We start from the raw sequence: 22,911 nt of genomic DNA on the forward strand, positions 1-22,911 counted from the left end.
ACCAGAAAAAAATTGTAAAACAAAAATTCAACTTAAATTTTCTAACTTTTTGTTGATTTTAGGGGATGAAAAACTTTCACTGAGTGGCTACAAATGCCAAAAATGGGCGAAATTTTCATTTAAAAATGATTTTTGTTTGTTATTTTGATACGATGACACAAAAGACACAAATTAGTCCCTCACTTGCATTAATTTTTGTATACAATTATACACCAGTAACATACAAACTGGCTGCGAAAACAATGTCACGTTTTATAGCATTTGAAGCTGCCTCCATTTTCTTATGGAGGGCAGAGTTACCCATTATGGATGCCGCGTTCTTGAATTCGCGGCAAGTTTCATCCAGTCGAACAATGGTCCTCACAATAAGCCCTTCGGGTACATCAGTGAGCTCGCATATATCAGCAAAAGGTGTTCCCTGCAAAAACAGAGTATGAACAACTGAAGGGAAAAAAAAATGGAAATTTAAACTTCAATTTTGTTCATGAAAGATTCAGTGTCACAGAGAGGAAACCTTTGCCCATTCATAAACCACTTCAACGAGCCCAAACTTGAGATTGTCTTGCACATAGTCGTCAGGATTTACAGCTACATTGAAGTGAGCCTGCAGTTTTGCAAGTCTCGTTGCAGTTTCACACAACCTGAACAAAAATCAGGAATAATATCAGCTCCTTGTTATCCACTTAAAAATGGATAACCTGCCTATAGAATCACAAATAACAAATAATCAAATCACAGATAAATGGCCGGTAGTTATCTACAGATCACCAGCCTAATGTATATTTCAAAGAATTGAATTTGCAGTTAACATAGCCAACTCTACATCCACACGTAAAAGCAGAAGCATAAAACACAAACCTCTGTTTTGCATGAGCCAGCTTGTCAGTCAGAGATGGTTCAGATGTATTCCTCTGCTGAAATACAAGGGCAGACATAATAGCTACAGCCTCAGCTGGTTCCAAATCCTCCATTTGGTTCTCAAACAAGCATTCTGTGCATATCAACTCCTCCCCGGAATTCATTTCACATGCTACCCTGCCCTTGATTTGAACAACAAGATCAGCATCAATACAGCCAATTTCCTTCAAGACATCGATCTGCAAACCAAACAAGAAATGTTAAAAGAATATTTTAATCAACAATGACGAAAATCAAACAGAACAACTAATATAATTCTCTACACCATTGTTGAGGGAAAAAGAAAATAAAATAAAGAATGAGATCACTTAAATATAAATTCTTGGAGGAGAAGACCATCTGGCATGATAATCATCGTCCTTTCACATGCAATGTTTCTGTCAACAGGAAAAGATCCAACCATTTTATTTTTACTCTTTAGTACTTATCATCCCCCTCCACCCCATTCCATGAAATACCCCTGCAATTTAAGATTATCAGCCTAAATTAACCCTTAGGCCCCACACAGCTATGATGGATCGCTCAATCATGAGGGCAAATGGTTGCTTGCACATGCAGAAGGTCAAGATTCTTTTATGTCCTGTCAAGAGGATTACACAGATGCCCTACCAATTGCCCCTAGTTTGTCAAAATCTACACACCCAACTAGCAGAGTTGTGTTGTCAGTGCCTTAGTACATGTATGTGTATGAGTATGTGGACTCCAATGAAAACAACAGAGAGCTCTGAAGCAAACATACACGGCCCTGAAAATCTGGCATCTGCTGAAGTGCTTCATCTGACATTTGAAACTTTAGAGCATTAACTTCCTCTTTGTGCCTGTTTCTTTCTTTAACCAACATCATGTGCTCCTGCAATTTTATGCACCCATGGCACTTGTTCTGAGACATCCTCTGTAAAAGACTGTTCCATGTATGGTACATCTGTACTAGGTCCATGTCTTTCAGTTTGAGATCTGAAATAACCAGCATCATAAAGGTTAGCCTGCAATCTGAATCATATACCCACAAAAAGACCTGACTATCAGAGATCAAAAAAGCACCATGGCATCATGTGAAGTAATTAGAAGAACAAGTCCAACAGTCATTGGTGAATAGGAGAATGATAATAGTTGAAAGGCAATAATTGATATTTTTAGCATCAATAATTGATATTCTTTTGAGCTTTTGTCTTAATAAAAATCAGCATCATTTCAAAAAATATAATAATAATTGATATTTTTAGAAACGTTAAGATACATGTAAAGAATTTCATTGTGGTATTCAGTACGCACCTGTTTTTGGATCTAGAGCAGGAGGATATTTTTCTCCTTTAGGTTTCAGATCTAGCATCAGCTGCACGGTTTTGGAGTATGTAGCATTACTGGGTTCCTCAAGAAGCCGAACTTGATCAATTTTTATCTTGTCGTTGCAAATACTTAGGAACTCTTTATTTTCTATTCCTACTACCTCATAACTGACTCCCGCAGCATTCCCACTGTATGGCAATTTTATATTGATGGCCCCAGATCCCTTGCGAGAACTAACAGATGAGAAGTACTCTTCATCCTGACCTCTCTTCCCTTTAGGGGCAATAAAATAACCTTGGGGAAAATCACTACCTTCTTTCTCATTTGGTTTGCCAAAGGCACCTGAGGAATTTGCCATGGGAGGTGGTGCATCAGGCTTCAGTAAGAGAACAATATATTGTTTATTGTTTGCAGAAGGTGTTTTCAGGACGACTCCTAGCAAATGATCTTCCAACTGTCAAAGCAAAAATGAGAAGCCAGCAATAATGAACGATATCCTTAAAAGTACACAATAAACTTAAAGATCACATAACCAAAGAACACTCTAGTGAATGTTTGAATTTTTTTATGGTGGAAAACAAAATTTCCAGTAGGAACCACATAAACAAGAAACAGAAAAATACTAAAAATAAAACTGATGTTATGAAAAGAATATCATATCAGAGCATTCTTATTTAATTATACATAGACAAATAACTGAGCATTCTTATTTGGTTATAAATAGACAAAAATAACTCACCATTCTTGATTTGACGATTACCAATCTGCCAGGTGTCAAAAAATGCTGAGCTGTATTGGACTGCATGACTTTTTCTGATATATAGTTTATATGCTTCTCGGCCTCCATGGCCATCTCGTAATATTCCTCTATAGCAGGTTCACCTTTGATACATCTGACATGCAATCAAAGTGGTAAAATAGGCATATCCAGCATCATGTAAAAGAAACTCATTTGTTATTAAAAATGAACTTCTCTGGAAACTTATCACAGATTATGGGCCATAGAGATGGCAACCATATTATGGAGAATGAACAAAACAATATATTGTTAGATCATATATTGTAAGTTACCATGTTTGACCTATTCAGGGCTTATTTCCTTCAGATTTTATCAAACATTTCAAAACATTCTTTCTGATTCAACATTTGCAATATTGCAGAAGTAGCATCATGTCAAGTAGAAATGGAAACCCCAATACCTATTTGATATAGCAATCGGAACTGCAGCATCAGGACACAGATTGTATTACCTTACTTAAAAGTATTTCTTTATCTATAACTTTCAAAAATCAATGACATGTTAATCCCTATGAACCTCCTAGGTGTTTTTTTACCAAAGTCTCACACCTCCATTCTGCTCCTAATGTGTTCCATTTTAGACATAAATATAACAATAAACAAGCACTGGTGCCAAGTGTTGTATGAAAAGACTCACTCTATAGTTTTGGTAGGTTGAGCAAGCTTTAACATAAGAAGTTGCTGTTTTTCTGGGAGTTTTTTCTGTGCATGAAATTCAGCAAAACTTCTCTTTAACATGTCCTCTACCTGCAATGATTCCTCACAGATATTTACCAGTTCAATGATTTTGTCAACAGAAACTTACATTAGTGAAGTTTAACTTTGACAAATAAGTACTAAAAGTACATATGCAATTTGAGTTCTATATAAACAAAAGAAAACAGTTATAGCACATCACTCATACAAGCAATCTAGAGGACCTGTTGGGAAAAAATCCATCAATAGCAACACAATTAAACTATACAAACGCCTTATATTTTTAACAAGGTTCCTATCATTTAAAAAAAAAAAAACAAGGTTAGGCCTGCATTCAAAAATACCTTTAATTCTTCTACACGAAGCAAGTGTAGGATCATAGTGTAGGTAAGCCGAAATTGTGATTCAAGTTTTGTTAGATTTCCAACCATCACACGTTTCAGATCACTTTCCTCAGGGATCTCATCACGACACATTACAAGAACTGTGCCAATCTTATCCAAACCCCTCCTGCCAGCGCGACCCGCCATCTGAGTGTACTCTCCAGCAAGTAACTGCCTGAATTCCTTGCCATCAAACTTCCTCAAAGTGTCAAAGACTACCTGAATGTGCAGGAAAGGTTCAGTATTATTTCCTTCGAGAAGATTGATCATAGAGAGAAAGAGAGAGAGAAACCAAGCACTAAAAGAATCAAATTTATGGAAGTTATTTCAATTTGAAGGCTCTATATCTTAAATCAGGTACGTTGAACAATATGCAAATCATCAATTGTATACTTTGATGATCAGAGAATAATATGTAAACAGAAGCAAAATGAGTAGCACAGTCCCAGTAAAGGATCAAGAGCAGCTTCAATAATGCCGAAGGAAAAAAAAAAAAAAGAATCATTTTCAACTCCTAAGAACCAATACAACAGTCTTATAGAATATCATAAATGACTACCCAACACCACTCAAAAAGAACTCAAACCACAAGAGATCTGCCAAATAAGCGCAAAAAACTTACAGTTCTAGCAGGGGCATTAACTCCCATAGCAAATGTCTCTGTTGAGAATAACACCTAAATCAAGTTGAACCATAGAAGGAAAAAGTTATCATTCTGAAAAATATATAGCACATTAATTAAATGGGATGCAACAACAAAAAAAGGTAAAAGTCAGCATTTTCTTGGTAAGGTAATCCATGCCACATTTTCTTTACCAGTTACAATAAAACAACAGCTAATTTGAGGTATAATAGCAGTTTCAAAACACTTGCAGCACCACAGAGTCGAGGTGTCATTGGCCATGACAGAACAGGCAAATAACATGGATCCAGGGTTTTCTGTCCCGCAATCAGGAACAGATCCAGGTTCTTCAAAAGCACCTGGGTAAGGTCGACCAAGATGGATCAAGTTACCTCGAGTTCAGCGCTGGACACAGGGGTGAGTCCCATGAGTCGAGGGGGACTTGCCCTTTGGATCAAGTTACCCCGAGTTCAGCGCTGGACTCAGGAGTGAGTCCCATGAGTCGCAGGGCACTCACCCCAAAATTGAAGGTGGGAGTCCAATCCTCCGACCTGATGGGGGCCCTTGAATAACCGAGTTGATCTGGCTTAGTCACATGTCCACTCACGCAGTCGGAACCATGCATTGATCATCTAGCTCTAATGGAACACACTTCAATCCAGTATCAATGGTTCTGAACTCAGAGAAGAAGGACATTGTTGGATCCCAAACCTTAATCAGATCCCAATCAAATCCTAACATCTGTCATTCCGTACATCATGTGAATGCATTGAAAAATAATTATGTGCATGAAGAGATAATATATGTATATATGTGTGTGTGTGTGTGTGTGTGTGTGTAATTTATACTGGCAGATCATTAGAGAATATGAGTTGCATTATATGAAATTTCAACAATACTTAGCTTTTGGGTTCAGATCAGGTCTACTATGCTTGGACAAAATCAGAGCTTAACCCTATCCCTCATCTACCTCAGAGATCTTTTCTGCTAAGCAGTCGAACCAAGAGTTAATTGTGATCCGTTCTTCAGATGTTTGAATAAGCCAACCATCAAAAGTAAGGAACCATTAAGCTTCCTAATGTTTTTTTTTTAAAAAAAAAGCATATATTAATAGAGAGAAATACAAAGAATCGAGGAGCAAATCCCTAACAACAAGAGATTGAAAGGTTGCTCCCAACTTGGAGAACACATCTATTGCCGAGTTGGCAGATCTTGGAATGTGAGACCAAATACAAGAAAATTGAGAGGCAATTTCAAGAATCTCCCAAAAAGAGTCCCAATGGCGCCATGGGGGGGAGGATGCATATTCGCACCAACCAATTACCACCTTTGAGTCCCCCTCAATGTGAAGATGACCATTACAATTGTCTCTGAAAACGCGGAACCCATTGAGAAGACCTTGGAGTTCAGCCATCGTTGAGTAAGCAATGCCTAACGGGCCAACATACGAGAAGTACTTATTGCCGGAGGGATCCAAGATAACTCCCCCAAAGCCAGCAATTCCGGGATTGCCGAGATAAGAACCATCAAAATTTAACTTTAGGAAACCATTAAGCTTCCTAATGTTATCATAATTAAATACAAGCAAAAAGGAAGAGTCTCAAGTGCCTGAGAGATACTATGGGGGGGTTAGTCCACAATGAACTTGAAATGAAGTGAAGAATTCAATTCATCTTAAATGAATTGATTCAACTTCAACTCATCCTTGGGTGTTAGTGTAGACGAGTTTAAGTGCACTGGAAAACAGATTCCAATGTTAGTGCCCCCAAATGAAAAGTATAATATAAACAAAAGAATGAGTAACCTTTTATAATATACTTAAATAGAACATATACCTAAACAGATAATTAACCAAAATAAACATGGTTATTACACTTATAAGTGATTTAACGTGTAGTATTAAAATATATTAATATCCTAATTAATGAAAAACTATATTATATTACTTAATGATTATAATTTATTATAAAATTAATACAATAATTACGTGTGACTAGAATAAATTATTAAAAATAAATAAATAAAAATAAAAAAAAGATAAGCGAATATAATTAATAAATAAAATATTTTTTAATTACATAAGATATATTTTAATATTTAAAACCACTAATTTAATACAATAATAAATAAATATATATACTTATCAATAACATAATATATATTTTTATGTATTATTAATTAATAATATATTGTCACAAAATTTAAAACCATTGGTTTAATTAATTATAGCAATGGGATAATTAAACCAAAACAATTTATCAAATATTTATTTTAACAATATTTTAATTATGACTATTAAATAACTAATTTAATACAGTAATTATAAAATGAATATATTGAGCAAATAAAAATAATTATTTTATAAATAAAAATATATAAATTATTATTTTTATGACGCTGGTTTAATTTTTCCTTACTTAGGAAAAATTAAACTTCGTCTTCCTCACGGCGCACGTCGTCTTCCTCAACAGCGGGAGACTACGGCAAGCCAATGGGCAGCGACGGAGGTAGCGCTCCGACGATACACCAAGAGGGAGAAGAGAGGCTGGGAGGCTCTGCGACAGAGGCTCGGCCTCCCGCGCTCTGCAACGGAGGTCGAGAGGGAGGCCGAGAGGGAGAAGAGAAAAAAAAAATTGGGGGAGGAAGATCGAGCAGGAGAAATTTTCCTTGGGGGGGAAGAAACGCTTGTCCCGCGCTTCATGTGAATGATTCGGAAAAAAGGTCTGAATCAGCTTTCCCCGTTTTTTGCCCGAGTCAATGAACTAACATGATTCAAAAGAAGTGTAATTCATTCTACACTAACAGCTTAATCTAATGAACTAAGTAATGCGGGAGTAATTCATTTTGGTTCATTTTGGACTAACCCCCCTATATGTCACATTGTCAACAAATATATTGAAGCTTGCCCTTGAAGAAAGGCATCCAACTAAAAAACTCAAGCTTCAAGAAGTGAAACCCAACCCATGTTCTCAACTAGGTTGCAGATCACTTTGTAACGGAACGGGGGTTATTTCCCACAGCCTTCATTTGAAGTTTCAACAAGGCCAAGTAGTTCAGATCTATTTCCAAAAGAGTTTCAGTTTTCCTGAAGGAAAAGACTGAAATTATTCTACTTCTAGTTACTCTTACAGCTCCCATATCTAGGAAAATGTTGTATTGGTTCTTTACTAACTGTACATCCATATTCTTTTGTGAATAAGTGAATCCATGTAATAATAAAAACGAGAAAACTGATGCACTTGAGAGTTCTTCGTAAATGAAGTATCTGAGGCCCTATAAATTACTCCAGTAAAGAACTTTGGATCTTTGTGAAGCAGATGGAGAACAACTAATGATAATTAAAAGGATCAGCCGTGCCATCTGCAGAAGTTAAAGTGGCAGAAGGCAGACCATACTGGGGAACAAGAGAAGAGAAGGGGAGGGCTCACCCAGCTCCCCCTGACAAATCAGATCCTTCTTCCCATTGAGAAAATAAATACGCTAAAACTTTGACAAGCTTCTTGTAAATCTGAAAGTCAAAGTGTAACAAGCTAGAGATTGCCGGTTACAACCTCACATCATTCTGTGAACTAATAGCAGTTCATAAATAAAAAATTGACTCAGAAGCATACAACTAAAGATCAGGCACCAGAGAGAAGTCATCCAAAAAAGAGGTGCTTGAGAGGCATCAGAAACAGCATAACACAACTTTATTACAAAAAGAAAAGAGAAGTGAGAGAGAGTGAGAAACCTTTATCAGTCCACGACAAAAGAGCATCTCAACCACTTCTTTAACAAGTGGCAGAAGTCCAGCATGGTGCACAGCAACCCCTCTGCGTAGCAGGCTTTGGACTCTGATCACCTATGGGAAATGTCAATGTGGTATTTCTATCAATAGATATTTCAATTAGATAAGGCCTACGAGAACAAAGGATATACAGACCTGTGGAAGATTTCTATCAGAACCCTTCAAGCGTGAAAATGCCTTGTCACAGAAAAGACGAATTTCACTTTTCTCAGAGCTGGTAGTAAGATCAGTCCCAGGCAGATTATCGGCTGATTTATCACAGCGGTTCTTAGAAAAAGAGAAAATGACCACCTGAAAACATCAACTGCTTGTTAATCCACTGATCTTTAGAGATACATGTCGAATTCATGGAATAAATGATACGTCTAGGTGCCTTTGCAGAAGATTCTGAAAATTGTAAGTCAAAAGAAGTATTTCAGGGCTGCATTGGGCCCATAGACATATTAGACCATAGTCTCTAATCAGGGAAGGGTTGGGGATGAGCTATATATTTACCGGTGAACACATGATTTTCAGAAAGTCAAAACTATCCCAGGAGAAAGAAAGACATATATCAGGTTGTGTTAGCTTTCTTCCCAAAACGGAAGTGCTGAAGATGAAAGTCACCATTTATAGTTCTCCATTCAATCTATATGTCCTCAATATTCACATTTCACCTTGCACATACCATAAAAGTGGGGGATACTTCACCTCTGAATGTTTCCTGCATTTTGATAGTCCACCAAATAAATCAACTTATGTCACCATTTTCTTTATTTCCTTCATATTTTATAAACTCATTCATAATAGAATGGCTACAACTGTTTCCAACTATAGCATCCCTACTCTCCTAAAGAGAGGCAAACTAGAAATGAGAAAACTGAGCTGGCTCATTTTGATCCAGGCAGTGGTTCAAATGCAAATTGCCATTTTTTACACTATTGCAAAAGTTTACATAATTTAACTATTAAAAAGAAAAACCTAAACGTAAAAGGAAGTTCTAATCAAACAATAAATAACAAAGAATTTTGAATTTTTTTTAACACCATCAGGTTCAAAAGACTAGCCTGTTCACTAGTTCAAAAAATTGTTATCACGAAACAGGCCAATCCATCCAGTTTTCAGCATGTTTCTATTTCTTTTAGTATAACAGTCAAGAAATTACGCTGGTTTTCGTTTAATCCACAATTAAAAACACTAGAAGGGGTAGAATCACAGAATTCACGAAAAGGTTCTTCACATACAGGTAAAAGAGACTTCTTTAATAGCTTATTGATAAGCAACAGCCATAGAGAAGCCTCTGATCTCCTCAAACCCCAATTGTTCTGATGAGCCCCACCAGCTGATGAAGAATATCCTGCACCTTGAGAACCAGTGTGCTTCTGCACTTTGCCACGATTGTGAATTTCACGTTGGCGAGCTTGGGCTGCAGTGTTGGATATTGCAGAACCTGAAAATCCCCCAACAGTATTTGAATTCTTTTTCTTGAATGCTTCTTTAGCACCACGTAGTCTCTGAGGCAAAAAGGTTTCGCTTTCACATACTTTATACATTTCTCCTGAATAGAAGAGGCAATGCTCCAGAGGAACAGGTCTTTCTGTGGTCCTGATAGTCATCAAATTCCAAAGGTAAGAAAATAACATGCAAATCAAAATCAGTTAACGCAAATAATTGGAACCCCACACCAGGGTAATGGAGCACAATGAAGAGGAAAAGTTGGATGTGGCAGAACGAAAAATATTGAGATGAAAGTGCAGCAAAACAAGGAACAAAAAAGTTGAAATGAAAATATTAAAGAACACCAAGTAGGATCGGTAGATAAAAAGATATGAAGAGATGTTTGAACAAATTAAACATAGATCTCAAGTGCACCTTAGCCTAGGGTTTGGTCCACATCGATAGATGACCAGCAGAAAGTAGAGGATGACCAAAAAACTATATGGCTGGAAGTGGTGAAAAGATGATTGAAAAAAGGCTAACTTAATAATAGAGCTCAAAAATGATAATTTGCAGTGAGCAAAAGAAAAGGATTTGATAGTGGGACAAGGCCCAAATGATGATGAGACAATGATATTGATGACCAGAAATGATCTTTCCTTTTTATGCCATTCATTAGATTGCAAAGGGGAAGGAGGAATAAATAACAAACAGTAAACATCCAAGGAAATTTTTTATCCCATCTAACTAATTTGATACTTACCCAGTCACTCGTATTTTCTTTTGCTTCGTCCTCCCAATCCAATCAGCAAATTCCATTGTGTTTGGTACCTAAAGAAAATTTAGTCATGTACCTTAATTCAAGAATGAAGAAAATTCAAAAATGGTATGTCTCATGAAGAATGACCGTTAAATACTAACTTTGATAGAAACAAGAACCTAACTAGAAAAAAGCTCAATTAAACTGCATCTAGAACGAAGATAGGATAACTCAACAGAGAACCAAAGCTTTTTTTTTTTTTTTGGACTGTTAAATAACCCCACCCCCCACCTAAAACCCCTGTTGACATTTGAACCTCAAACCTTACACTAGAAACCCCCCATGTGACCATTTAGCTAAAGGCCCAAGTCACAAGAACCAACGCTTTTGAAAAGCAGTATAATTAGATGGCTACTGAAACAATGAACTTTGGCATGTTTGGTGCAATCTTAAAAACATAAAGAAGCAATTAGGGGATATTCCAGTAAGAGATAGCATTTGTGTGTCAATAACAGAAGAAGATCACACTTGAGATATCAAAATGCAAATAAAATAATAATTAATTTTTTTTTGGGAAAAGCAATGATGCTAACAGAAACTCACTGTTGCTGAAAGAAGGACAACATTAACATGCCTAGGAAGCATGATAATCACTTCCTCCCAAACAACTCCCCTTTCAACATCATTGACATAATGTACTTCATCAAATATGACCTGTTTGTCCAGATACAAAGAAACCAAAATAAAAGCTCAAGTACCATAACCTGAAAAGATCATGCACTGAACAGTAATAAGACAGTAAAAAAATGACCATGTAAGAATGATTTCACAGAACAGGATGCAAATCAAAAGAAATTCCCCTTACCCACTCAATGTCGCGAATAATATCAGCACCTCGATAGAGCATTGACCTCAATATTTCAGTGGTCATGATGAGGCAGGAAGCCTCGGGCCTCAAGCTAACATCCCCAGTGAGAAGACCCACATCAAACTTTCCACAGAAATCCCTATATTTCTGATTACTGATTGTTTTAATAGGAGCAGTATATACTGCACGAGTGCAATGCTGCATAAACATAAAAATTGCATTTAAAAGATGTGACATGGAGTAGAGAAATATGATATTCATGCCAAGAAAGGTACATAAATAGAGAGAAGAAAGAAAGCCACACCTTTGTTGCTAATGCAAATGCATATTCAGCAACAACAGTCTTTCCTGCTGACGTATGAGCAGCCACAAAGACAGACTCACCTTGTTCAAGGTAATAAATAGCCTGCATAGGAAACCAAGCAAAGTGAGGTAGAGGAAGTCAGTCAGGGGAAAATTCCACAAATTACTGAATAGAAAATATGATGGATAAAGTGGAGTCTACAATTATAAATACAGTTCTCAAACAACAAGTCAAGTAGCCATGCTGTGTTGAAGCACTCACAAACAGCTCTGATTATGTTGGAAAGCTAATGTTGCAGGAGAACAGCAGGGTCATACTTGAACAAAAGGAAGTTCCTTTAAAAAAATACTTGAAAGAATGTGAAAAACGCATAGCATAGGAAAGGGTCATTAGCTTGGCAAACTAAACCAACCACAAATATTTGCCTCGATTTGACTGTCTTATATGAAGTCATAGCAACAAGCTACAGAGTTCAACTCAGAAAAATTATCCAAATATTTCATTGTATAGGTGTTACAGAAGCTATGAGGTCAAGCAGTAAGCAAGAAACTAATTCCTATCAAGCCAGAGAAAGTAAACCAGTACCTCCTTCTGGAAATTATCCAGTTCAAAAGGAAATTCAAGAGCCATGTCAGGAACAAGCTCATAAAATTTATCCGCAATCCCTTCACTCCCTACAGTTAATGCCCATGCCTGCAGACATCAAACGCACTACATAATCAAATGATTGATGACAAAACAAAAAAGTTAAAAAGTACCAGATGCAAAATGAAGAAAAAAAAACTTTCAACCTAAATGACTACTTCTCTATAAATGTTGGTTACAAATGTGATATCCTAAGCACTGGTGAGACTTGAAACTAGGTGTCACTCTAAGAAACCCTGGCCATTGAACTAAAGACCCAATTCTCAAATCTAAATCACTCAACTTGGTCCATAGTAGGGAACTAACTTGCAAGAAGAAGGAAAAGAGAAGAATGCAAAGATGAAACCACCAAATCCAAAGGATAAGAAGGAGAAGATGATACCACCAAAATAGAAGTATCCAGTCATAAGTTGATGCAAGAGCACCCTTAATCAATCCTCATAAATTGTATGTCCTTGGTTTGCATCTAATGATCACCTACCTCTTTAGTTTTTTGTCCTCCACTGTCTGTCGTTTCCTCTATCTTCAATGTAGAATCCCCTGGTCCATCCAACAGTGTCTCAAATAACAGAGAGGAATCAGCATCAGGAAATATATTGGTTTCATGATCTTCTCTTTCAATTTCTCCTTCCACTATTGTGGATTCGGTTTCTGATGAATCAACTGGAAAATGAAAAGAGGCTAGTAAGAGATATGACATCAATAAGAGGATCCATTAACTGAACCATAGAAGATCTCTAAATTTCCACTTCCCCCTTAGTGCATCCTGATTCCGATGAATCAGCTAGAGACTTGGTGTAAAGGATATGACCTATATATGGATTCTTCAACTAAAATGCACAGGACGACAGAATTATTTATTCCAAATAGCAGCAGACTGAAGTGCAAGTAATTTTTTGAGAAATTCAGTCACCTAAAGAATGAATTGCTACTACTCTAAAAAGAGGAGGACTTTCTTGGGCATATCCCTCAAGATATCAAAACTCCAGGCATATACAACTAATCATTAAGTTCTCAAAGACACAACCCAAGAAGTATCAGTCGCTAGTACAGTGATACAGCTAGACCATCTGCAGTTACAACCTAATGGTCTTTCAGACAAAAAAAATCAACTTACTATTGTTATCAGGTTCTTCAACGGCCCCTTCTTCCCAAGCTTTCTTGAATAAATCATCGAATTGCAGAGATAAGCTACTCTGCAAATAAATGGTATAATAAATCAGCAGCAATCTGACAACATATGGCAGATATTTCAATGGACTCCTACTTCAATTTAGTTCACAAAACTGAGAATACAAGAGTAAGTGCATAGAAGAAGGTCAAGTCCCAGCATATATAGGCATGTGAAACTAGGATTAGGCATTCATAGGCTTCTTGCTAGACATACATATACAGAAGGTGAAAAATATCTACAAATCCAAAGAAAGTAACTCAATTAAGGATCAACCTACCTGATCTTCCTTCGAGGAATTTGAAGGCAAACTCTTTTCCTCAACACATTTCCATTCACTTGGATACACCTTCAGAAATGGAAGTTAAAATTTATGCCGTCAGTGTGGGATATTATTTTTTTTTTCATTAGAAAGGTTCACAGAGACAAATTAAAAGCACTTTCTCACAACATCATACTTTCAGAGCACCAAAGTCTAATCCCTGCTTTAAACTTGGAGGAATGGCCTGGGCAGGACCACCACTGAGCACTTCACGAACCCAATCTCCGTTCTGGACACCCGCAGGGAGAGCCCTTTCTGAAGACTGAGTACCATCGAGACCTCCTGGACGAAAGGGTCGGTTATTAATGCTGCCCCTTACAAAATCCTTGGCTGGCCCAGGCATGCGAGGCAAAGGCCCCGAGTCTTGCGCTCCTTCCATCAGCTTTGTCACCTCTACCTGAGAATGGTAGGAAGACATATTTTCAAGATTCAACCCAAGACAAATAAATTAGAAGATAGTAAACCACAGCTAGCTAAAGTTTTCCGACTGCACACCTGCATGCATCGTTACAGATAATACTGACATTTAAGAAAGACATATAATTCAAGTGACATAAGCATTACTAAAACCCTACCTTTTCCAGTTGATATTACAATCTGGACTTCTCTGGAAGTAAATTTGTAAAACCCAAACTAATAAGGATGAATATAAAATATGTTTCAGGCCTTTTTAGCAAATGTCAACTTCAAAATCAAACAAGTACGTAAAATTCATTTAAAGAAAAGAATTAGCAATTTAATTATGTGCCTTCACTTTTACTCCCTGCCCCCCCCCCTATTTATCACCAAGGTTTACCTTTAACAATATTAAGTACCATATCAGCCATCCAAAGATCCACTATCTACAAAGGTGATTCTCACTGTAGTATTGCTATAAACTGCCTTCTATGATTAGTACATAATGGTGTCATACACACCCCAGCTCTTATGCTGATATGCGATACCTCTTGCTTATTTGGTAAATGCAACTTACCACTCGACGGTCTTACTACATCAGCATTAAAAAACAAAAGAACACAACAAGAACTTATAATAGGATGAAAGAGAATTTTACGGGATACAATAAGTTCATTGTTGAGTATCACATGTAGAAGACAATATGACCGTGCATATCACATATTTCACTTATTTCATTAACCAACTCAAGTGTCGTTGAATCAAAAGAGTGATACACTTTTCGAATTTAAGGACATACAAAATAGTGCTACGTGTGACGTTTTTGAAAGTGCTGTATCAAGACCGGAGGGAACATTTTCATTTGTAGTCAGACTGACGCTAAAAGCCATATAAACAATTACAAACGCAAGCATCACCTGGACTGAACTAGGAATCCATTTTCCTGGAACGTTTTCCGTGTCCCTACGCCTAAATGGCAATTCCCATGACGGAACAACAACACATCGTGGCACTGACGGTTCCAAATGTACTTTCGCCATGTCGAACCAATCAAAATCCCACTGCCGACCAGACTTCTCGGCGGAGAACTCATCCTTGTCCAACTGTGGCACAAGGTATTCATCTTCCAAACGCCTCTTCACTGTTTCAGGTGTCTCTGGCTCAAACGCGGGTGGCTGAAAACCACAACCAGTTAAGAGTGAATGTTAAAGTAAAGGTAGAGGAAAAAATAATCTACTAGAAAGGGATAAACATTGAATACAGGGCTGTGAAAACAAGGAACACAATACACTTTCTTCCCCGTATGCAAAAAGTGAAGAAGTTCGCATAACGAGAATTCAATAGCAGAAATGAGACAAACAAGAAAGAGATGGAATTCCAAAAGAGAGCGTTGACGGGAACACTAACAAGGACTAAATCGGGAATCGAATCGAGAGGATTGGTGCATTCGACGGCCGGTTGCGGCTCGAGCCTGAGATGGCCGCTGTAACCGGAAAAACCGATCCGGAAAGCCAATTCATTTGCTGCGACGACGCGATCCATGGCAGCAGCACCTAAGCACGACTGACTGGATAGTGGAAGTTCATCACGGCATTCTGCTTCTGCTGCATTCTGCTTCTGCTGCTTTCAAAGGACCTGCTTTCGCGGGTTCTGGGAGTGATTTGGGGAAAGTTCGTGACGCGCCTTATATTTTTTCTTGTTTTTTCTCCTCTCTCTTGGCAATGGCGCGAGAAGGGTCGCTAAAATATGTAAAATCTACGAGAATTAATTACCGCAGGACAGGTAAAGTGGTAATTTTACTGGATTAATCGATGTAATCAAAATAGTAAATTATCTTTGAAGAATTCTCAGTTATTTTTTATTTAATTATATATTCTAATGTATTTTAAAATATTTTAATTCAAGTAACCCCATAGAAAAAAATAAAAAATAAAAATTTGATCATTATTATTTCCAAAAATATTTAGTGAAAATAAAATTTTAGTTATTATCTTATTTTCACTAACTATTTTTATAAATAATAATGATCAAATTCTCATTTTTTTATTTTCTTTTGTAGAGTTCCAATCTGACCCTTAATCTCTAATAAATAAATCGTGTTATTTTTTATTTATTTATTGATAATAAAAAAATTACTATGATTAGAACAACACAGGTGTGACCCATGTGTGTGCCATAGGAGACCCTCCTAGCTTGCTCCCTTCTAGCTTATGAAAGTGAAGGGGAGAGGGAGCTCTAGTGAGTACCCCTCCCCATCACGGGAAGGGTCTTTAGGCACAAACTGATAAACAAGTGATCAAAGACAAGTGATTTTGCTTATGGATTTGAGATTAAAAAAAAAAAAAATTGATCTCTGTGTTAATTGTTTATTATGAGAAACGGTTTTCTCATAATCGTGGTCTCAATTTTTGGTAGTTTCAACTCCCTCGGTAACACGAAGTCATAAACAACCTTGATGGGAGGTTGCTTCAGATGGTGTTTTCGGTCCCCTATCTTGTCACTCAAACCCCTTCAGTTGAACCATCGTCGAGAGTGTTTAGAGATCGGAAGCGTTGAACATAGAACAGAGATAAAGAATCTGAAACGTATGGAAGGAGGTATGATTTAGCATCTGTTTAAAATTATATGATGAATTTCATATCGTTAGAAATTCATGTTTAGGCTTACACTCTGATCTTGTATCAACAACTGTACTAGATGAACTTGAATTGATTAAATTGTTTGAGTGGCATGAAACCGTTGTTCGAACCTCTAGTTATAGTTCTATCAAACACAAAAATCTTACAAACAATTCGATCAAAACGACACTAGAATAATATTTACAGAAGGTAACAGAAAATTTTCTTTTCTTGACATGGTGCCGTTCAAGGAGATCTCTCTCCAAAAATTTCCTTGATTTTTAGCAATTCCACGATGACTTTCTCCATCTCCGGTCGTTCCTTTGGTGATTCTGCAGAACATAACACCCCCAGATCAAGCACTCGAACCAAGCATTCTTCTGTCTTCCTTCTTAAATTTCCGTGTTGTGTATCGTTGTCATCTAACTGGAGCAGGTGTTGTGAATCATCGTCATCTTCCTGGAGTAGTTGCCTGTCAGCCATCTCCCAAACTCGTTCAAGCGGAGCCTGCTTAACAAATTGGTGGACGTTCGCACCATCCTTGAATATTTCATCAATGGGTGCCTTCCCTGTGAACATCTCCAGCACAAGGATTCCATAGCTGTAGACATCCCCTTTTGTAGAAGGTTTTACGCTCATTCCATATTCTGCCATTTGAAAATCACTTCAATTACTTGATCAAGATCACCAAATATATGGCGCTCGCGTAACTATTAAGTTTTGGATTAACAATCTCTTTTCCCGAATCGTGATACAGAGCTTTTAATGTAAATCTCATACCTGGAGCGACATACCCAATTGTTCCTCGAATCCCAGTTGTACTATTTAAGCTTCTGGAAAGGCTAGTGTTGGTTTCAGCAAAAATCCTGGCCAACCCGAAATCGCTTACACGGGCTTTCAGCTCGTCGTCAAGAAGAATATTGCTTGGTTTGAGATCACAGTGAACAATGGTAGTATGACAGTGTTGATGGAGATAATCCATTGCATAAGCTACGTCAATGGCTATGTTCAGCCTCTGTAAAAGCGTCAGGCTTCTCCCCTCGTGTGTTTTCTCGTCTCTCGGTCCATGCAGCCATTTTTCTAAACTTCCATTTGACATGAATTCGTAGACCAAAGCTTTGAAATCGTTACCGTTAAAGTCCAAGCTCGAGCAAGCAGTAACGATCTTAACGAGGTTTCGATGTCGAATGTTTCTGAGAGCTTCACATTCAGTCAAGAAACTTCTGAGAGCTCCTCTTTGTTGGAGATTCAGTACTTTAATGGCAAAAGCTGTCTGATAGTGTTCCAAAGTCCCTTTATATACAGAACCATAACTTCCCACACCAATCAGATTAGCTGTAGAGAAGCCCTCAGTTGCTCTGAAAAGCTCAACATAAGAAACAGGGAGGGAGGCATCCCCCAAGGCGTCCACAGTCACATCAGCAGTTCTCCTCCTCTTTCCTTTCCAATGGAGAACACCAAGGATAGCGGCTACAGAAGTTAAGAGTAAGACTGCAACAGAACATGAAACGATAACTACTTTGAGAAGAAGGGACCTCCTTCCTTTCCCGCGAGCTTCTCTATGGCAAGGCGGCAGCTTCAACGCCGAATTGCCGCCACAGAGCCTACTATTTCCCACAACTCCAATTCCAGTTGCGTTTCTGAAAACACCCTCGGTTGGAACTTCTCCCTCGAGATTATTGAAAGACAGATTGAGGTACCGGAGAGCAGTAAAGTCCTGTAAATATTTTGGGATCACTCCTGACAAGTTGTTGCTGGAAAGATCTATTCCCAGAACAGCTTTTAGCTCTGTCAGGGATGAAGGGATCGGTCCGTGAAAGAGATTTCGTGCCATGTAAAGATATTCCAACCCGATGCAAGAACCTAAGGTGCTGGGGACTTCACCAGACAATAGATTGTTTGAAACAGAAAATACCCCAAGATTTACCAACTGTCCAACTTCCAGAGGCAACGAGCCGGTGAAGAAGTTAGAGGACATGTCGAGTTTCTTTGAGAGGGAAACAAGGCTAACAATCTCTTTGGGAATGGTGTCATTGAGGTTATTTTCTGAAAGATCCAATTCCGCTAAGCTTTTGCAATTTCCCAGACTCGGTGGAATGCTTCCTTCCAGATTGTTTTTGAACAGCAGGAGCTTGCTCAATCTTGTCATATTTCCAAGAGAGTAAAGAATTCGTCCAGATAACCTATTTTCTGACATGTCGAGCTCCTCCAACTTGTTAAGCTTTCCAATGCCCGAGGGAATATCACCTGTGAAACGGTTCTGTTGCAGAGCCAGTTCAGTCATGCCCACCAAATTCTCAATCTCTCTCGGTATACTTCCTCCAATTTGGTTCACTCCTAAATTCAGATATTTAAACCGAGTTGAGAAATTGCCGATGGATTTAGGCACTTCCCCTCCGAAATGATTGTTACCAAGAGGCAATGTTTCCAGATTACTGCAATTTGTCAAATCACTCAGAAAACCCAGGTCATCAACTTCGCCCCAGCTTCCGAGCTGGTTATAAGCAAAACTTAGGAAGGTCAAACCCTTCAAAACGCCCAGATTCTTGGGCACTGAACCAGTAAAATTATTGTAACCAAAATCAGCTTGCAGTAATCCGGAAGCATTGGACAAGGAAACTGGAATCGGCCCTGTAAATTGGTTCATCCCAGCAGCAAAGATTTGAAGTTTAGGAAACCTGAGACCGAGATCAGATGGCATACTCCCTTCAAATTCATTATCCACGACACCGATAAGATAGATGGAAGAGAGATTATAAAACGACTCAGGTAGTTTGCCAGACAAAACATTGGCACCAACATAAAACTGCTGTAACTTGGAAAGCCGGCCTATCTCGTCTGGAATTCTTCCTTGTAAACTATTGATGGCAAGAAGAAAATGTGTTAGAGACGAAAGGTTCCCTAGTGAAGCTGGAATGCTGCCAGAGAGTTTATTATTTTTCATGCTGAGTATGGCAAGCTTCGATAAAGAACCAAACCCATCAGGAATATTTCCAGAAATTTGGTTGCGATCAACGTCGAACACCTTCAGCTCCGAACAGTTAGATAGAGTATCAGGTAACTTTCCCGACAGAAAATTGTAGCTAAGATTGAGATTCTGCAGACGAGCCAGACGCCCAAACTCTTCTGGTATACCTCCATTGAAGTCGTTGACAGAGAGATCCATTCTCTCGAGGAAGGAAAGATTGGCTATATAGGGAGACACGGAACCTTTCAAGCTCCAACCCGTCAGATTTAAGCTGGTTACTCTTTGATCCCGGCGATTGCAAGCGACTCCCGGCCACTGGCAGAATTGAACCGTATGATTCCAGGAATAGTTTAATAAGCCGAGAGGATCAACTGATACACTCCTTTTGATTGCGAGCAGAGCGAGATAATCGGATTCATTTCCGGCCAAGGACTCGGCAGGGGAGAAAGCGAGTATGAAGTGTAGAAGGGTCGGGAGCAAAACAGCAAGAGGAATCTCCATGAGCTCACAAGGGATCATCTTCCCCCAGGTGCCGGCTCAACATCTGGTAACAACAGAGCAGGTTATTTTATAGAAGTGCATGACATCATCCATGACATCATCATGTGAATGATGATCGAGGTTTTAAAAAAATTCTATGAAATCTATTAAACGTAACATGAGTAAATAATGAATAAATGCTCCCTTTAATTCTATCTAATTATCTATTTATTTATTCTTAAATAGCAAAAGAGTAAAAGTTATTCAATATCTGAATAAATATAAAATAATTTGATAATTTTTATTTCGATAAAATATGATTCAAGTGGCTTTTTTATGGATTTTATAATATTATTTATGACTGTATTTTTAATATTTAACTTTTTTTTATTATTTTGTATAAGTAAATAAACATTATAAAAAAATTAATTCTATAAATCGATAATAAATGGTATCATATGTAAATAAAATAGATTATTTTATTATATTAAAATATTTTAAATAAATTTTATACGAATATTGTTTTTGCCAATACCGAAAAAACAAAGATGACATACGTGCCTCAAGCCTATGGGAGAATTCATGTTAAGGTTAAAGGGCAGCCTTCTGCCCATTATTTAATGCTCTAATTTTATTATTTTACATTTTTTATATTGTATAAAATAATATTTGTACATTTTATTATTTGATTTTTAGAAACAAATCTTAAGGTTTTGATAGGGTTAAAAAATAAGACAAGGAAGCTTGGACAAGGTTTATTACTATTTTTATTAAATAACCTATTCACAACACTTTTTTTAACTGGTCATCACATCTAAAGTGGTTTTTGTGTTATGACCTGATTAGTTTTGGATCACCAGAGTCCTTTTAGAGGTTCCATTCTTCCTAATTACTTGTCTCTTATAACCAACCGGGTTTCCAACACAAAACCATCAACACATGCAAATATTATGTTAAGGGTCTGTTTGGAACCCCTGAAAAAGAAAAGAAAATAAGAATTTGATTATTATTATTGTAAAAATAGTTAGTGAAAATGAGATAATGATCAAAATTTCTTTTTCACTAACTAGTTTTTGGAACAGTAAATATTATTTAACTTAGTCTAAAATTAACTATTTTCACTTGCTTATGATTTCGCACGAGCGAAATTCGCACATGCGACCTCTTATCTGGTTGAATTGATGCCTCATTTTATGAATATTTATGATTGTAGAAAGCACTAAAATACATATCTCATTTTAAAAATGTAAATGTGCCTTCCTTTTTATGTGATTCAAGTAGACTAGTACTCTTTAAAATTTTAAATTGGGTAATATCTCATGAATTTAATAAAAAGGAGGGTTTAAAAAAATAAAAAAAGGGCACCCAGTTTCAAATAATTACAGGTTTTTGTTGTATTTAGAAAAAGGGTTTAAGTAGAATCTAACAACAATAACATTTATAAATAATCTAATGTCATATTTGTCATGGACGTATTTGGAAATATGACAAAAAAATGCAATCATAATTAGTGTGCTTTTGATTCCTGGAAGTTATTCCTCTGTGGGTTATCAACTTGATAGAAGATGGACGGGAAAGTTTGGCAGAAGGTAGCTAGTCAACGACGGTGTTGTACCTTTAACGTGTTTGTTGATTTTTCTGAGAGAGATTTTTTTTGTTTCAGTTTGTTTTTTGTTGCAAATTCCACATCCTTTGCTTGTGTTCCCACTTTGCAATAGGCAGGAAACCAAGGACTGATGCATCCATAATTGACTTCAGAATAGAATCATTCCTTTTTTCGTTCATGAATTCCTGCTAAAGCAAAGTAGGCCATGTTTACTTAATTCCGTGTGCTTTCTTCAAACTATCTTATTGGAATGGGGACATGAATCGTTTTAAGATTGGAATTGGGACAAGATACTGATAACCGTTTTTATGAGAAACTGGTGTTTTCATTAACATGGTCTCAAACTTCTAGCAGTTGAAACTTCCGGAAGTTGCAACTCCCTCGGTAACACGAAGCCATGAATAACCTTTGATGGGAGGTTGACTTCAAATGTTTTTGGGTCCCCAGTCTTGTCACTCATGCCCTTCAGTTGAGCCATCGCCGTGAGTGCTTAGAGATCGGAAGTGTCGAACTGAGAACGGAATTTGAAGTGTATGAAAGGAAGTGTGATTTAGCTTCCGTTTAATTTATATAATGAATTTCATGTTGTTATTAGAAATTCATGTTTAAGGCTTACAGTTGGTATCAAAGCAGACATCTGATCCAGCGTTTCGGTTCTATTTGAACTTAAATTTAAAAGCTCTGTTTTCAACTCTGTTTTTGTTTTTTAAACAAATTCGGTGCGGTCTCTGTATGCTCCCCGTTTGCGGGAGCCGAGGCTTTGGCATCGGCGACAACCAGTGTTGAGCATGACGCTGGTGCTGGCGACCATTCCGCACGGTTTGCTGGCACCGACAACTTACAAAATGCTGAAGGAGGCTGTCGCT

General features: G+C 37.4%; 2 protein-coding genes across 2 annotated transcripts; both read right to left on the reverse strand.

Annotated features, from left to right (window-relative positions):
• Positions 1-167: 167 nt before the first annotated feature.
• LOC137936980 (DExH-box ATP-dependent RNA helicase DExH11) lies at positions 168-16,029 on the reverse strand. The gene is made up of 23 exons (XM_068781973.1): positions 15,781-16,029; positions 15,291-15,548; positions 14,114-14,374; positions 13,936-14,004; positions 13,602-13,680; positions 12,966-13,147; positions 12,425-12,532; positions 11,840-11,941; positions 11,533-11,733; positions 11,271-11,381; positions 10,671-10,738; positions 9,715-10,075; positions 8,627-8,782; positions 8,435-8,545; positions 4,705-4,758; positions 4,044-4,301; positions 3,641-3,750; positions 2,945-3,098; positions 2,191-2,659; positions 1,658-1,872; positions 859-1,097; positions 515-641; positions 168-418 (listed from the first exon to the last, which is right to left on the reverse strand). The coding sequence occupies exons 1-23, from the start codon at positions 15,913-15,915 to the stop codon at positions 206-208; spliced, it is 4,041 nt and encodes a 1,346-aa protein (XP_068638074.1). The 5' UTR covers positions 15,916-16,029; the 3' UTR covers positions 168-205.
• A 1,052-nt stretch (positions 16,030-17,081) lies between these two features.
• On the reverse strand, positions 17,082-20,482 carry LOC137942523 (probable LRR receptor-like serine/threonine-protein kinase At3g47570). The gene is made up of 2 exons (XM_068788213.1): positions 17,772-20,482; positions 17,082-17,638 (listed from the first exon to the last, which is right to left on the reverse strand). Exons 1-2 carry the CDS (start codon positions 20,476-20,478, stop codon positions 17,238-17,240), a joined length of 3,108 nt encoding a protein of 1,035 aa, XP_068644314.1. The 5' UTR covers positions 20,479-20,482; the 3' UTR covers positions 17,082-17,237.
• Positions 20,483-22,911: the final 2,429 nt, after the last annotated feature.

This window comes from Aristolochia californica, unplaced genomic scaffold (assembly GCF_029961685.1).
Source record: "Aristolochia californica isolate CCGP_79_NKW_82.1479 unplaced genomic scaffold, dmAriCali1.0.hap1 SCAF_10, whole genome shotgun sequence".
Classification (NCBI taxonomy): Eukaryota; Viridiplantae; Streptophyta; class Magnoliopsida; order Piperales; family Aristolochiaceae; genus Aristolochia; species Aristolochia californica.